Consider the following 17,420-nt stretch of genomic DNA (forward strand, 5'->3'; position numbering starts at 1 on the left):
ATGGGACTTCACACACTGGACACATATAAGCTGCCAGCACTGTATCCTACCATACTGTGGAATCCAGACACACACACTACACTCAGGGGATAACCACCCTCCTGAGCTAGTCATTTCTCCTCCACACTCCCTCTCTTCCATCTACCCACACAGGGACAGGACCAGGGATGGGCACATGACCCAGCAATGGATTCCTAATCTATGGGAACCTCCCCCTCTACTGGCGTCCCGCCCTGTCAATTTCTCTCATCTGCCACTAAACATAAAGCGCAGAAACACATTTGAAAATGACACTTTGAGGAAAAACAAAAATCAAAAACCATAATCCAAAACATGTGACTATCTAAAAAAATGCAGAGTTTTGTAAAGTAGCCAGTTGTCGCTGTGGCACTGCGCAAACACAAGTCCAAATCGCACCGCTGACCAACAATGTTAGAACTGGCTATTTCTGGTAGGCTAAGGCTGACGCCAAAGCCAGGCAGAAACCACCATTCTAGTCAGGGCAAGGAAGTCACACGCCAAGCTAACCCCTGCTCACCCCCTTGGTAGCTTGGCACAAGCAGTAAGGCTAAACTCTGAGGCAATGTGTAAAGCATTTGTGCCAGCACACAACAGCAACAACATACTAGGCACACCACAAAAGGAACTCCACACAAGGTTATATTAAAATAACTTTTGTATTGTAAAAACACATCAGATAGTATCACACAAAATACATGGTGCCAACTGGCACGGGCAATATTCACATGGGATTATGTACAGGACAGGGCCACTGTCATAATCAGCACTTAGTAGAAATGAAATACTGTCAGAAATTAGAACAAAAGAATATAAAATCACTGTAGCACAAAGTAAGTTATAAATCACAACCAGTAACTACTGGTAACAGGTACCAGGACCTCACTAGGACCACCTGTACTAAAAAGAACCACCACCTAAGAATAAATTACATTTAGGGGTAGAAACAAGAACACATTACCCATGATGCATGAAACACATTCAGAGGAGTAGTAAAGAGAAGACACATGATGCCTAAAACATTCAGAGGTGCAAGGACAACCACCTAAGTATCACACAGCGGTTAGGGGTCTAGGAAAGTACACATTACCCATGATGCATACATATACATTCAGAGGAGTAGTAAAGGGAAACACATGATGCATAAACCTACACATTCAGCGGTGTTCAGAACAAAGCACATGATGCAATAAACTACATTCAGAGGTGCAGCGCAAGAAGACACATGATGCCTAAAACATTCAGAGGTGCAGCGCAGGGAAAGAAAGGAAGACACATGATGCATAAAAACATTCAGAGGTGCCAGAACAATACAATAGCGCAAAAATCACATGATGCCTAAAAACATTCAGAGGTGCAGGAATAACACATGATGCAAGAAAACACATTCAGAGGTGCAATAACCATACAATTGCGCAACTTACATAAGCCACCACCTGTGGCAGTCCCTAGGCCAACTGGCCTTGTTGGGGCTCAGACGCCCTGAGTCTCAATGTCAGGGTGCGCTGCCATGCAGCGCCAGTCTCAAGAAAAAAAAGCCTAAACGTAGCAGCTGGCACTAAGTGCTGCGCAGCTGTGAAGGCCTGGCACCACTGTGCCCTCTCTGTCCCACACAGGGACTCTCTCCTGAAAGTGCGCCTAAACGGTGCAGCTGCCCACTAGTTGCTGGGCAGCTGGAGAATTTCAAAACTGCGCCAGGGCCCTCACTGACCCTTTTGCGCAAACTGCGCCACTGCTGGAGCCACACAGGCTCTGTCACCAACCACGTTGGAGCCACACAGGCTCTGAAAACGACAATGGTGCTTTCACTGGCACTAGAACTACACAAGCCCAGGAGGGGACGGGCATCGACAATATGCCCCGAGGTCTCCCGGGAGCCATCTAGGCTCCTTAAACAAATATGGCCTGCGTTGGAGCCACACGGGGCTCAAAAAGAAAACATGCCCCACTGTTGGAGCTCTTCTCGGGGGACTCAGAAACCTATGCCCCCAAGAGCCCTCTCAGGGCTTCACACACCAATGTGGGCATTTGGAGCCTCAAGCTCCGTTGAACGTTGGGGCGGCCCACTGCCATCTGGGGCCGCCCTACCTCCACTCTCACCCATGGGCCGGTCTCCGGCACCAACAGCAGCCGCATTGAGCCCCCCCAGCCCTCAAAACTCACCGGGCTGTCTCCTGTGCGGGGCTCCTCTGGACGGCGGCTTCTCTGCTAGGCGGCGGCTTCACCCGAGCCCCCCTCCTGGGACCCGGGGCTCCTCCTCACATCACGGGGCTCCCCCAGCTCATGGGAGCCCGCAACACTCCTTCTTTCCCTCTTCTCGGGTGCCGGCGGCGGGTGCAAGACTTCTCTCGCAAAACCGGAAGTCCCGCCCGCTGCCAGGCAAAACATCGCCTGACTTCCTGGTCTGAGGGCCGCCAATGGCAGCGCGGCCCCGGGCAGGGAGGCGGGCGCAGTGCCTCCACCACGATCTCCAGGCCAGCGGCGGTGATACACGGGGCAATGCCGGGTGGGCTCCGGTTTCAAATATCAATATAAGTCGAAGTGGGCACTCGATTGAGGGGCATGAAAGTCGGCAACATAGCGGAGTGGGCTCCCGCGCCGCTCCCCACGCAAAATGCGGGCCAATGCACCGGCTGTGCACAAAAGCGCTCCCCAGCGCTAGGACAAACAATAAAGCGCTCTCAAGCGCTTGGGGGAAATAAAGCGCTCCAAAGCGCTAGAAAACAGGCAGAGCGCTCCCAGGCGCTCAGGGGGAAGCACAGCGCTTCCAGGCGCTAGAAATACAACTCAAGCGCCCTCCACAGGAAAATGCAGCTTCTCCATGCTGCAAAGGTCCCAGAGATTCCCAGGGGGCAAAGCCAAGTCCCCCCTATTAGCCCAGGAAGGCAGAGGGTTCCCCCAGGAGTCCAGGAACGTCCATCAGAGGTCCAGGGGCTGGGCAGGGCCCAGGGATTCCCCTGAGCCCCAGCAGCAGCATGCCCCTAGCAGATTCAAGTTAGAAACAAGAACATTTTGGAAGGGGACACAGCCCCTTCTTATACACAGAAAAGTCTTTGAAGTCTTTGTGTAGGCAGTGTGAGAACCAGCTAGAACTGGTTATAGGGAAGTCCTGTCAGTATCCGGGACAGAGGTGACAGTCGCCCAGCGGGGGGGTGGAGCCAGCAATGTGGCAGGCAGGCACAGCCCTTCACTATCAGGTGCCATCTCCTCCCACTTCCCTGGCAGCAGATGCTGCCTTTCATCCATGGGCTGACTCAGACAACCTCCTGGGCTCTCCAGCCCCTGTCACCCTCAAACCAGACAGTCAATCCACAAGCAGGCCCAGGCACTCCTGGACCAGGCTCACCAGCCAATCACACGCCAGCAACAAATTACACAAATATGCCAACCTCTAAAAGTGGCACTTCTAGACTAGACACAGTCATGCCGAATATATCATTTCGCAGCATTCAATCTCACGAGTTCGTACATATCAAACTCGACCCTGCACTCCCCACACATCAGAAACTACCATGGGCATACATATTCCCCATTCATTCATATGGGAGGGCAGGTCACTCAAGCACTTTACACTGTACCACAGTGAAAAAGTGCGCAGAGGCCTAAAATCACCACCACCAGGTTCCAGAAACAGGCTAGGAAAAAGCAAAAAGTCTAGGGGTGAACCTGCCAAAAGGGCCGGGTCCAACACATACCTTTACATTGCAAGTGTTAATGTATGCAAACTAAAAACTTGCCTATTTCTAAAAACAGACATTTACCACAACACTACACTAAATACTAAATACAAATACACTACCCTACACATAAACTCTAAAACACTACCCAAACACTACACTACCCTACACTGCTCTACACTGCTCAAACACCACTACACTACACTTAACCTTAAATCATTACCCCCAGCACGACCCTGCCCCTATCCCCAGTCCTGTCCCTACTCCCAAGCACTACCCTTCAAGACCCTCAACACTACCCTAAACCACTACCCTACACTACACAACACCACACCACTATCCTAAACCCTAAAACACTACCCCCTGCATAACCCTCCCTGACCCCCCAGTTCGCTCCCTACACTACAACACTACCCTGCACGACACCCCAACACTACCCTAATCCCTAAGACACTACCCTACACTACACAAACACCACAACACTAAACCCTAAAACACTACCCCCTGCACAACCCTCCCCCGACCCCCAGTCCTATCCCTACACCCAAACACTCCCCTGCACGACCCCAACACTAGCCTAAACCCCAAAACACTACTCCTCAAACACAACACTACCCTTAATCCTAAAAGACTACCCCCTGCACAACCCTCCCCCTACCCCCTTAAAAACACCCCCTCTTACCTCTCTCTCCCCGTGTCCTCTGTTCTCCTTCCTGCGTCGTCAGAGGGGCGGTGATCGTTGCACGTCGTTGTGAGCAAACGACTCAGTTTCCTCACAATGATGTGGATCGCATTACAACGCATGCGTTGTTACAGCGCATTCGATGTAATACCATTCGTAGAAATGGCTACGCGCTATTACAGCGCATGCGTTGTAACGCTTGCGTAGTATTGGTACGCAGTGTGATGACCGCGTACGAATGGATGTTTACCGGTAAACAGTCAGCGGACAGTCTCAGATTATGTGTGTTCGGTCGATTCTACTCTTTATGAGCTTGGCCTATGTGTGGCGCCCATGGTCCACACTGTCTGCTTAGTGTGTCCCTATTATCTACTTACATGTATCTCCTTGTACTCTTGTTTGTTTTTTTACATCTCTAAAGGGGTGCCATCTTTCTCTACACCTGCCATTCCTGGCATCCACTGTGGTGCATGCTCATTTTGTACAATTTGGTTCTGTTCTGCTGTTTTGTCCTTCTCTGGGACTTTATTTATCTTTTCAGATCCATGGGATTCTGCACACAGTTTGACTGTAAATCTGATTCCAGTTTAGGAATTTTCTTGTATTGTGCACTGCACTTTCTGGTTTCTGTGATTTCACTTTATCCCTTCCTGGACGAGGGACGCCTCGTACTGTCCTCTGACTGACTGTGGTACCATTGCCTTTCCTTGTTACTGCTCCTTGAGGAGCTTCCTGGGTCTAGTGCCAGCCATGCTTATACTGGCGTTTCCCACCTGTTTTAGTCAATCTCTTGATAGATTACTTCTTTTTGGTACTTGGTGGGTTTCAGTCGCAGATGCTCCTCCAAGGGGCTATAGCTTTGGTATCCTAAGTTACGGAATCTGCGGCTAGATGTCTCTATCAGATGAACGAGTTACTTATCTTCGGTAACAATGTATCTGATAGAGACACAGGCTAGCTGCAGATTCCTCAACGCCCACTCATCCTCCCCGCTCTGCGAGCACCTTTTTAGGTTGGGTTCTTACCCACTGGTTTTTCTGCCAGTGATCTGTCTCCCTGCGTGTTAGTATGCTTCACATCCTTCCTTGGTTGGGGTGTCTTATTCTGTTTTACCTGTTGCTTCCCCAACTATTCTCACATGTGGGTGGTGGGCTTATTTATCCATCCACGCTCTTGCACTCTGGTTCTTTTCCAGTGTGGATATTTGTCCTTCCTGCTCCCATCTCCACTCTCCAATACTTTTTCTCCATTAGTTTGGGGTCTATTGACTATGCTGCAGTCAATTGGTCACATATAGTACGGATGGGTGCGCATTCCGTTATTGCAGAAATGTTGTTAGTCGCCCTAATAGTCCTGTTGTTACAGTCTTGTGATCCATTACTATAACACTCATGTGGTTAGAGACTGCTGTTGTTTACCATGACATTCATCTCCATTAATGTTTTGCCTCATAGGAGGGTATGGTTCTTCGCTGCTGCGAGACTGTTTCTGGGGGTGAGTACTTTGCTCTCTCCCTTCAGTCCCTGGGGGGTCTTTCTTTAGCATGCATTGTGATGTTTCTTAATTTATATTTCCTGTCATTGTTGTGTCAAAGGTTTTCAAACCCTTTTTGGCACACTGTTCCCACACTCTTATAGTTTTCGAGTAGCTCTGCATTGTGGCGCCAAAAAGTTTCACAGTATAAAACGGACTTCAGCTCGCCGGGGGAGTGGGGGGGGGGGTGGATTTTTACGGCTCCACTGACGTCATATCTGTGGACGACGTCAGGGCGAAGCCATGCAATGCCATCCCATGGCAAGCAGAGGTACTGCTGAATAATCTTTGGATCCAGACTGGCGCCTGGGGATATTCGAAGTTAAGGAATCTGTGGCTAGACTGTGTGTCTACCAGATACATAGTTACTGAAGGTAAGTAATTTGTTCATTAAGAACACCTGCTTGGTAAACAGAAAAACAGTGTGCTATTTTTTTATACCGAATATTGAGGTTAGGACCACTAGCCTCTAGACTGGGCTCTCCAGTAATCACGAAAACAAAGTTTTCTCCTTAGATTATTCACTTTTATTTCAATTCAAACATTTCAAAATTTAGACTTGATCTTTGATGTTCATATTTCTTGCCAACATAATAAACTCTTATGTTGTGTTGACCATAGTTCAATTAATCCAAACTTCCAAGTTTTCAAAATACCCAATGCATTTCGGGTTAAACAACAGCCATGACCCTTCGTCAGGGGTCTAAATAAAGGAAATCAAACAGGACCAAATTAGTCACCCGACAACATGGTAAAAAATATATAATGCCACATGACTGGACAACTCGCTGTGTGGTAAAGGAAAACGGAAACAGTGGTGCAACAAGAACCCAAATGAGCCAAAGTCAAACGATGAATACCTGGCTAGAAAAATACAGAAACGAGCAGAAAAAGGCTCCACCAAAGTGCTTATGAGAGAGTCTGCGCGTTAATTGCTGGCTTAAGTGGAAACGCACTGACCGCGCTTTACACAAACGAAATGCAACACAGATATGCAAACTTACAGGTTTAAACGCGCGTTCGCGCTTCCTTGGGCATCAACCGGTTAGTCACTGTCCAACTAACTGCGTGTTGATAGGTAATACTGTGTGTCACGTGATCGCGGTTGCAACCAATAGCGTTGCAGGACAGCGGTCACGTGAGATGAGTATGCTAGCTTCAAAACAAAGCAGTGATCACGTTAAATACACATGCGCCCTCGGGAAAGAGATCAATCAGCACGTAGTGAACGTAAACAATAGAACATTGCTAGATAACACATATCCTAGGGAAAAAAACAGAACTCACTAAATTAACAATAACAAAAATACGAAAACATTGAACTTAGCTACTATCGAACTACATCTCATGGCAACTGGATAGTTATGTAGGGAAACAGGGTCTGGGCACAAGTCGATGAATCATAAAACCCACGCATACTCTATGCGATCATTCAACCCAATCGGCTGGGCAGAGTTCAATTTTTTAATCCAATGAAACTCTGCTCTGAGTCTTTGTTTCATAGGATCCATGTCGGGGCGCTGATGGATGACCTCTAGAACCATAAATTTTAACTGCGAAATTTGGTGATTCGATTCTTTCCAGTGGCATGCTATTGCTGATTTCAGGTTGCTGAGCCTAATGTTGCTTTTATGTTCTGTGATACGAATTTTCACTTTGCGCTCGGTCTGGCCGATATACACCTTGCCACATGGGCATTTTATTAAGTATATACAATTCGTAGTGTCACAATTGCCCGAATACTCCAATTCGATGGGAAAACCTTTGGTTGGATGCATTAAGATATTTCCACAGATGACGTTGTTGCAATGGATGCAATTAAAACATTTAGACATTCCTTTCCAGTTCTTTTTCTCTTTACTGGGAGTATTCAACAGTTCCTTCAAATTTTTAGATCTTTGATATGCGAAAGTGACATGATCATTGTATAAGTCTTTTAGGTCCGGCTCACTTTGTACAAGGTGCCAATGTTTATTGATGATTCTCTTGATCTTGCCAGAATCAGTAGAAAATTTCAGTACACATACTGTTTTTTGGGTAGTTGATTTGATTTTGGGTGTCAATAGATCAACACGCTTTATTTTGTCAACTTTAGCTATGGCTTGTATGAGAATATCATCAGGGTACCCTCGTTTTTTATACTTTGCTGTTTGTTGCAACATTGATTTTTTGGCTTGTTCTTCATCCGATGTGATACGCTTTAGTCGTGTATATTGCGAGAATGGCAAATGTTTTTTCAATGGCTCCGGATGTAAGCTTTGGAACAGTAAACTTGAGTTTCTGTCAGTGGGTTTTTGAAACACTTTGGTACTGATCTCATGATTGGCGATGTTAATGTGTACGTCAAGAAAAGATATCGAGTCTTGAGATATGGTGTGGGTGAATTTGATCCTTTCATTTTGATCATTGAGTATCTTAATGTTGTCTTCCAATGCTTCTCTGGAACCGCACCAAATCAAAAAAATGTCATCGATAAATCTTTTAAACATGGTGAGACCTTCAGTCCATGTTCGATTGCCAAGTATGTGATCATTTTCAAATTTTTGCATAAAAATGTTCGCATATGAGGGGGCCCCCCCAAAACCCATGGATGTGCCATTGGATTGATTATAAAATGATCCATTCCATTCAAAATAGCTATGATACAGTGCAAACTGCATCAATTCCAGTATCAGAACTCTCTGGTAATCTTCTAGGTCGCTGTTCAATAAACTCCATTCCAGAGCTTCAATGCCCTCTTTATGTGGAATTGAAGTGTACAATGCCACTACGTCAATCGTGCATAACCAGTATGTGTCTCTGGGTGATAGTATCACACTGTTTAACATGTTCAAAAAAGAAGTGGTGTCCTTGATGTATGTGAGGCTTTTTTGCACAAGCGGTTGTAAGAATTTGTCGACAAACTTGCCAATTGGTTCCGAGATCGACCCACAGGCCGAGACAATGGGTCTGAATGGTGGTCTACTGGGGTCCTTATGTATCTTGGGCAACATGTAGAGTTGCGGTCTCCTAGGAAATTTGAGATGAAAGAAAGCATGAGTCTTCTGGCTTATCCATTTCATACTCAAGGCGTGGTCTACAATTTGATACAAGATTTTTTGATACTCAACTGTAGGATCTGCATTTAGTGGTAGATAAATCTCTCGATTCTGGACATGATCATTGACACTAGACGTGTAGAATTCAGTGTCCATGACTATCAGGGCTCCTCCCTTGTCGGCTTTTTGGAAAGTTAGATCTTTATCTTTATTGAGATTTTTTAGCGTGTTCCATTCTTTGATGCTTAAGTTTGATCTCTTGGCTTTGCTGAAGGAAATTTTTTGAATTTCAGACATCACTGATCTCTCGAATGCTTCTAATGTTTTGTGAGTGGTTGGAGCACAGAAGGTGCTCGGTGGTTTGAATTCTTGATCCCAAACAGGGATGAGATCGGTTTGACTGGTGTCTTTGAAGAAATATTTCAACTTTAAGTTCCTAAAGAACCTGAAGAGTGAAATTTCGGTCTCTCCAATGTTAGACCTATATGTTGGTACAAATGTGGTTCCTTTGTTTAGTACTGCCAACTGCATGGAGGTTAATGGTTTCTCCGAGATGTTGATAACTAGGTTGTTTTCTGTACTTGACTCCGTGTTCGCTTCGCGATTTCCTCTGCTGTTTCTTTTCCTTTTTGCCCTTCTTGTTGCAATGGAGTAGGTGGTTTAAAAGATTTATCGATGACATTTTTTTGATTTGGTGCGGTTCCAGAGAAGCATTGGAAGACAACATTAAGATACTCAATGATCAAAATGAAAGGATCAAATTCACCCACACCATATCTCAAGACTCGATATCTTTTCTTGACGTACACATTAACATCGCCAATCATGAGATCAGTACCAAAGTGTTTCAAAAACCCACTGACAGAAACTCAAGTTTACTGTTCCAAAGCTTCCATCCGGAGCCATTGAAAAAACATTTGCCATTCTCGCAATATACACGACTAAAGCGTATCACATCGGATGAAGAACAAGCCAAAAAATCAACGTTGCAACAAACAGCAAAGTATAAAAAACGAGGGTACCCTGATGATATTCTCATACAAGCCATAGCTAAAGTTGACAAAATAAAGCGTGTTGATCTATTGACACCCAAAATCAAATCAACTACCCAAAAAACAGTATGTGTACTGAAATTTTCTACTGATTCTGGCAAGATCAAGAGAATCATCAATAAACATTGGCACCTTGTACAAAGTGAGCCGGACCTAAAAGACTTATACAATGATCATGTCACTTTCGCATATCAAAGATCTAAAAATTTGAAGGAACTGTTGAATACTCCCAGTAAAGAGAAAAAGAACTGGAAAGGAATGTCTAAATGTTTTAATTGCATCCATTGCAACAACGTCATCTGTGGAAATATCTTGATGCATCCAACCAAAGGTTTTCCCATCGAATTGGAGTATTCGGGCAATTGTGACACTACGAATTGTATATACTTAATAAAATGCCCATGTGGCAAGGTGTATATCGGCCAGACCGAGCGCAAAGTGAAAATTCGTATCACAGAACATAAAAGCAACATTAGGCTCAGCAACCTGAAATCAGCAATAGCATGCCACTGGAAAGAATCGAATCACCAAATTTCGCAGTTAAAATTTATGGTTCTAGAGGTCATCCATCAGCGCCCCGACATGGATCCTATGAAACAAAGACTCAGAGCAGAGTTTCATTGGATCAAAAAATTGAACTCTGCCCAGCCGATTGGGTTGAATGATCGCATAGAGTATGCGTGGGTTTTATGATTCATCGACTTGTGCCCAGACCCTGTTTCCCTACATAACTATCCAGTTGCCATGAGATGTAGTTCGATAGTAGCTAAGTTCAATGTTTTCGTATTTTTGTTATTGTTAATTTAGTGAGTTCTGTTTTTTTCCCTAGGATATGTGTTATCTAGCAATGTTCTATTGTTTACGTTCACTACGTGCTGATTGATCTCTTTCCCGAGGGCGCATGTGTATTTAACGTGATCACTGCTTTGTTTTGAAGCTAGCATACTCATCTCACATGACCGCTGTCCTGCAACGCTATTGGTTGCAACCGCGATCACGTGACACACAGTATTACCTATCAACACGCAGTTAGTTGGACAGTGACTAACCGGTTGATGCCCAAGGAAGCGCGAACGCGCGTTTAAACCTGTAAGTTTGCATATCTGTGTTGCATTTCGTTTGTGTAAAGCGCGGTCAGTGCGTTTCCACTTAAGCCAGCAATTAACGCGCAGACTCTCTCATAAGCACTTTGGTGGAGCCTTTTTCTGCTCGTTTCTGTATTTTTCTAGCCAGGTATTCATCGTTTGACTTTGGCTCATTTGGGTTCTTGTTGCACCACTGTTTCCGTTTTCCTTTACCACACAGCGAGTTGTCCAGTCATGTGGCATTATATATTTTTTACCATGTTGTCGGGTGACTAATTTGGTCCTGTTTGATTTCCTTTATTTAGACCCCTGAGGAAGGGTCATGGCTGTTGTTTGACCCGAAATGCATTGGGTATTTTGAAAACTTGGAAGTTTGGATTAATTGAACTATGGTCAACACAACATAAGAGTTTATTATGTTGGCAAGAAATATGAACATCAAAGATCAAGTCTAAATTTTGAAATGTTTGAATTGAAATAAAAGTGAATAATCTAAGGAGAAAACTTTGTTTTCGTGATTACTGGAGAGCCCAGTCTAGAGGCTAGTGGTCCTAACCTCAATATTCGCTACATTTTCTAAGGCACGTCCAGGCTACGTGCGACGACGAGGGCTCCCAACAGGAAATTCAAAGCTATTTTTGTTGAAAAAGTTCACAGAGTGCTCAGGATAACATAAACTATTTTTTTATACACCACTGGAATCCTTAAACAATGAAAACCTAATGTGCCATTTAAAATTCATGCAGAGTCCTAATTTCAATCTATGACTGTAATTTGTATTGTGATTTAAAAACATGAATTGTGTCCATGTTTACAGAATCCAGAATCTAAGTGCCATAGTCAGGAAGTTTGACTTGCAGATTTCATCGTTTTATGCGTTCCTATTCTGAGACACCTTATCCCTTTCTAAACACGATAATGCAGAGACAAACCATACTAATTTCATCTAAACCTCTTACCTCCTCCCTGGCTTCAGGGACATGAAAGCTGATAATAAGCCTTTCAGTGAAAAGGGTTTGTGATGTTTAAAACTTTGAATGTCTCCAATGGTACTTGATATGACACTTGTATGACCTGTATTATTAAATGAATGTAAACTTATTGTTCCATAACCTATAACATAATGTGTATTTGTAGAGCGTATGTTCACCCAAGGGTGTCTTGGTACTGTATAACAGATGTTTATTGTTACAAAACTCAATTGGACTAATTTTGTTCCTTTGTTTATTTTAGGATACATCTTATAGATGAATACAATACAGATATGGATATATTTATATTCCTTTTGTCAACTAAAGCCGGTGGCCTTGGTATCAACCTCACCTCTGCCAATGTTGTTATTCTTCATGACATTGATTGTAACCCTTATAACGACAAGCAAGCTGAGGACCGCTGCCACAGAGTGGGGCAGACGAAGTAAGGGTTTTATCAGTGTTCTTAAGAGTTGTAAACGTGTTTACTCTTCCCTTAAGGATGCAGTCGAAATCAGTTGTCTTAAACGTTTCCGTTACAAATACATATGAGTGATTTAGGAGATGAATTTGAATCCCTGACACCTTGACACCATGGTTAAGAAGTCTGGATCTCGTTCCCAAACACTAGCGGTTTCCCCCTCCATCTTAGTTGTATGCATCCAAAAATATATGCTTTGATTTAAGATTTTATAGTGTGTTTTTTTGCACCTAGGAGTAGCTGTGCAGTTTGTAGAGGACATTTATTTTTATTTTTTACACAGCTAAAGCATTGCTGCAGTTAGTTGGTCAACAGTTTCTGGTTGAAACTAGATTACTGAATCTTGGATGTGAGAGTATGTAATTGAGAAGAGGGAACAATTTAGTTAGTCTCACATATTTGCACTCTACACAATTACACAGTCATTAAACACATAACTTGAGGCGCTCACATATGTAGAGGGGACCCGAATCATTAAATATTTTTGTCCAATACTAAAGGTGGGACAAAGCCACTAGGATGGAAACTAAAAAAAATAAAAGCATCAATTAAATCTACTCGCTTATTTCACAGCAAGTGATGCACTAGCCGAAACCTACAAGATGCACCAGGGACATTAAAGCGATAACACTGGCTTTTGCTTCATACCTATTGATCAAGAAACATTAAAAGAAAAATGTATGCAAGGCTGTTCTAAGAACCATCCTGTTTCAAGCCAGAACTCTTTAATGCTCTTTGGCATGTAAAGTGAAAAGTAGAATGTATACAAGACATCTTCATTTTGAAGTCTTTGTTTAATGCATGGTGAACATTTGTTACCAATGTACTATAGCATGAAGTTGTTATACCATTTTTAAGGTTATTTGCTCTGTTTTAAGAAAAATTTCCTGGTTTTGATTTTCTTTGAATGACTGAAAGGTACATACTCTGTTCATTCATCATATGAATTTCTGAGGTGAAGGAGTTGGTGACAATTACTTATTACATCTTCAAATGCAAATCTGTTGAATAAATAAAGAAGGTAACAGTTAACCATTATGTGCCCTTTATAACCTAAAATATTTATGTTCGAGGCATATGAACTGCAGATTACACACTGTGCATAGATCGCCACCTAGTGTTGGGCCCGGATGTTTGCAGTTTGTTTTTGTCCTGAAAAGTTCTTTGGAAGACATGAGATAGTTGACTCCTCCCTTGGACCATATTGCGCATGGGCTCCATCCCCAGATTGTTTTTTTTCCACCATCAGGCTCGGATATGTTTCCAGCGCCCCAGTTTGGAACCGATTTTCCTTCGGCGCACAGTCCTCACCCAGTTCGGCGGTATTGTTTCGATCGTGGTCCCCATCGACGCGACTCTTCACCACTTCAAAGTCTTCGATTCCGGTCGTCGACGAAGGCCTTCGGACCTACCTAGGCCTTACTCTCTGGCTCATGGAAAGGACACCATTCAAGAAGTGTCCTCGATGTAGATCGAAGTTTCCCCACACCGATCTACATGAGGTGTGCAACCTTTGCCTCTTACCGGAGCACGAGGCCAAAGACTGTTCCGCTTGTGCTTCCTTCCGCTCCAAGAAGACAATTCGGGACTGACGAGCTCAAAGAACAATGGCTCGCTCGTCAGCATCGATCATGGACGACATCTTCCAAGAGGCCATCGACGTGCCCAAACAGCAGCAGGCCGAAATAAGCGCCAGCTCCTCTGATGCCGAAGACTCAGACTTAGAGGCCATCACTCCAGCTCAGCGGGTCGGAAGTAAGAACGTCGACCCGACCCTTCCTCGACACCCTCCAAAAAGGCTTAGGTCACCCCCTAACCTTCGGGCCGGGACGCACACCGAGACAGTGCTTCCCACGCCCCGCCCTCGGGCTCGGCAAAGAAGCCTACTAAGCCTTCAGGCAGCTCGGGCTCGAGTCAGCCTGTTCTTGGTGTCGATCCCACACCGACACTGAAAAAGAAGCCATCTTCCTCATCCAAGCCGACTGCTGCTTCGACACCCAAGCACTCGACGGCGAAGACTGACACCGGCTCATCGACGTCAAAACCGTACTCGGAGCCAAGTAAAAAACTACCTAAAGGTCCCGACTCCCACGCTTCGAAACCAAAAAAACCCACGGAACCGAAAAAACACGTTCCAGTTAAAGACACTGCAAAAGGTCACAGTTCTAAGCCAAAAGACCTCAGACCAGCTACCTAATCGGTGTCGAAAAAAAACCCGGAACCGAGAACTTCGACACCGAAGGACTTGCCATCCACAGAAGAGCCTTATCTACCAGATCCTACTCAAAAGACTCTTGTAAAGGATCCTAAGACAGGACAACTGTCTGTTAGCTCCAAGAAGAGACCACTAGAGGCGCCTGCACCTCCTCCTCCTCCTCCTCCTCCTCCTCCAAAGAAGAGAGATTGCAACCTCTCCATTAAGGGTCCCTTCTCTACTTCCCCATACTCTTCCACCTCCTCCACCACATCATTCTCCTACACCATACCCTGACCCAGATGATGATGCAGACACAGACTCTGATGACACAGGTGGGGGTGCTTATGAACCAGTAGGTAACAATAGTCCCCCTCAGTCACCTAATCCATGGGATGATTAGAGCACCCCTGATGTGCCTTACGTCCCTCAAGACGATGTCTATCCCTCCAGGCCTTCCTCCCTAGAGGACACTATAGGTTTCAACCTACTAGTCCAGAGGGCTGCCCAGTACCATGGGGTTGATTTGCACACAGACACTGTGGAGGAAGATTTCTTATTGGACACATTTGACAATATGCAAAGGTCTACTTCCATTCTGCCAATGCTTAAGGGGGTCATTAAACATGCGACAAAGGTCTTTAAAGACTCAGTCAGGGCTCGAGTCCTCAACCCCCGCATTGAGAAAAAATACAAAGCTGCCTCTACAGATCCAGCTTACATTAGAGGCCCAGCACTCCTAGATTCCTTAATAGTTTCTATCGCACATAAATGTGCTTATTCAAAGACATCATGTGAGGCCTCACCACCAGAGAAGGAATCTAAACTCCTTGACGCCTCCGACAAACGAACAGCGTCACAGGCAGCTAACATATGACGCATTGCCAATACCCAAGCGCTATTGGCAAGATATGACTGGGCACATTATGATGAACTTGAGTCCATAATGCAACATCTACCAGACAAATATAAAAATAGGGCCAATGAACTCATACAAGAAGGTAAAAACATCACTAATACTTCAATTCGTTTTGCCCTAGATGCTGCACATACTGCCTCAAGAGCAATCAATACTAGTGACTTTTGCGTAAGCATGCCAGCTACGTATTTCAGGTTTTAAACCTGAGGTACAAAATTCCATCCTCAATCAGCCATTTGATGAGAAACATATTTGGCCCTAATGTCGATGTATCTTTAGAGAAAATGAAAAAAGACACAGACCCCACTAAATCTATGGGAGCCTTGCAGCTGCAAGCTCCCAGACGTCGCTCATCATATAGAGGTAACTCAAGAGGCTACTCCTCCGAAAGCCCCTCCACTTCCTACAAAATACCTAAACAATCTACATTCACTGGGGGCTACCAAAGAGGGGGTTACAGAGGTAACAACAATAAAGGCAGAGGCAAAACCAACAACTCCCACACTGCCTCCACCCCTACCCAATGACGTTCTTCCCATTCCCCCCCAACATCCCACTCCTGTGGGGGAAGACTGCAACAATTCCTTCCTGCCTGGACCAACATCACATCAGACAGGTGGGTGCAACAGATTATTCAGTCAAGTTACTGTTTAGAACTAACATCTACCCCCCCCCCCCCCCCAAAGCATACCACCCAAACAGCGTACAATGTCACAAGAACATCTAACACTGTTAAAGCAAGAACTAATATATTTGCTTAAAAAAAATGCAATAGAGCCTGTTCCTCTGCACCAACAAAACAAGGGGGTTTACTCCCTATACTTTCTTATCCCAAAGAAAGACGGCTCTCTAGTGCCTATTCTAGACCTCAGACCGCTAAACATATACATACAGTCAGACTATTTTCACATGATCACACTTCAACAAGTCCTTCCTCTCCTATTACAAAACGACTTCCTTGCTACTCTAGATATCAAGGACGCATACTTCCACATTCCCATTCACAAAGCTCACAGGAAGTATCTCAGATTTGTAATAGATGGGCAGCACTATCAATTCAAGTACTCCCATTCGGAGTCACAACAGCACCAAGAGTAGTCACCAAGTGCCTAGCAGTAGTGGCAGCACATTTACGAAGACAGCACATCCACGTCTTCCCGTACCTAGACGACTGGCTCATAAGCCAGCTCATACAACCAGTGTGTGGAACACACTCATGCCACGATCCAACTGCTCCACAACTTGGGGTTCACAATAAACCGCACCAAGTTTTATCTGCAACCATCCAAAGTACAACAGTACCTTTGGTGCCACAATAAACACTTCAACAGCGATAGCTTATCCCACTCCAATAAGGACAGCCAGCATGCAAACTCTTCTCACAAAGTTTCAGCCACAACACTCCCTTTCAGCGCTAGTGTTCATCCAGCTCATAGGGATGATGGCCTCTTGCATTTTCATAGTGCCCCATGCAAAACTTTAAATGCGTCGTCTAAAAGAGTGCTTATCACGTCAATGGAACCAGGCTCCAGGTCAATTAACAGACCTAGTGTTAGTAGACGGCTCGTACTCACTGCAGTCTAGGAACACCAAAAACCTTTCAAAAGGGCGACCGTTCCTAGAGCCAGTTCCTCAAATAGTCTTGACAGCGGTCTCATCTCTCTCCAGCTGGGGAGTTCACCTCACCTACTGCAACACACCATGCAAGGCAGGTGGACACCGCAACAAAAGTTACTCCACATCAATCACCTGGAGTTACAAGCTATATTC

General features: G+C 44.8%; 1 protein-coding gene across 1 annotated transcript in view; it reads left to right on the forward strand.

The window, feature by feature from the left end:
• SMARCAD1 (SNF2 related chromatin remodeling ATPase with DExD box 1) overlaps positions 1 to 17,420 on the forward strand; it is an 833,806-nt gene that overhangs the window by 733,552 nt on the left and 82,834 nt on the right. Inside the window, exon 22 of the mRNA XM_086961941.1 lies at positions 12,319 to 12,501. Within this exon, the coding sequence (XP_086818067.1) occupies positions 12,319 to 12,501 (183 nt within the window). The remainder of the gene's footprint in view (positions 1 to 12,318; positions 12,502 to 17,420) is intronic.

This window comes from Lissotriton vulgaris, chromosome 3_1 (assembly GCF_964263255.1).
Source record: "Lissotriton vulgaris chromosome 3_1, aLisVul1.2, whole genome shotgun sequence".
Classification (NCBI taxonomy): domain Eukaryota; kingdom Metazoa; phylum Chordata; class Amphibia; order Caudata; family Salamandridae; genus Lissotriton; species Lissotriton vulgaris.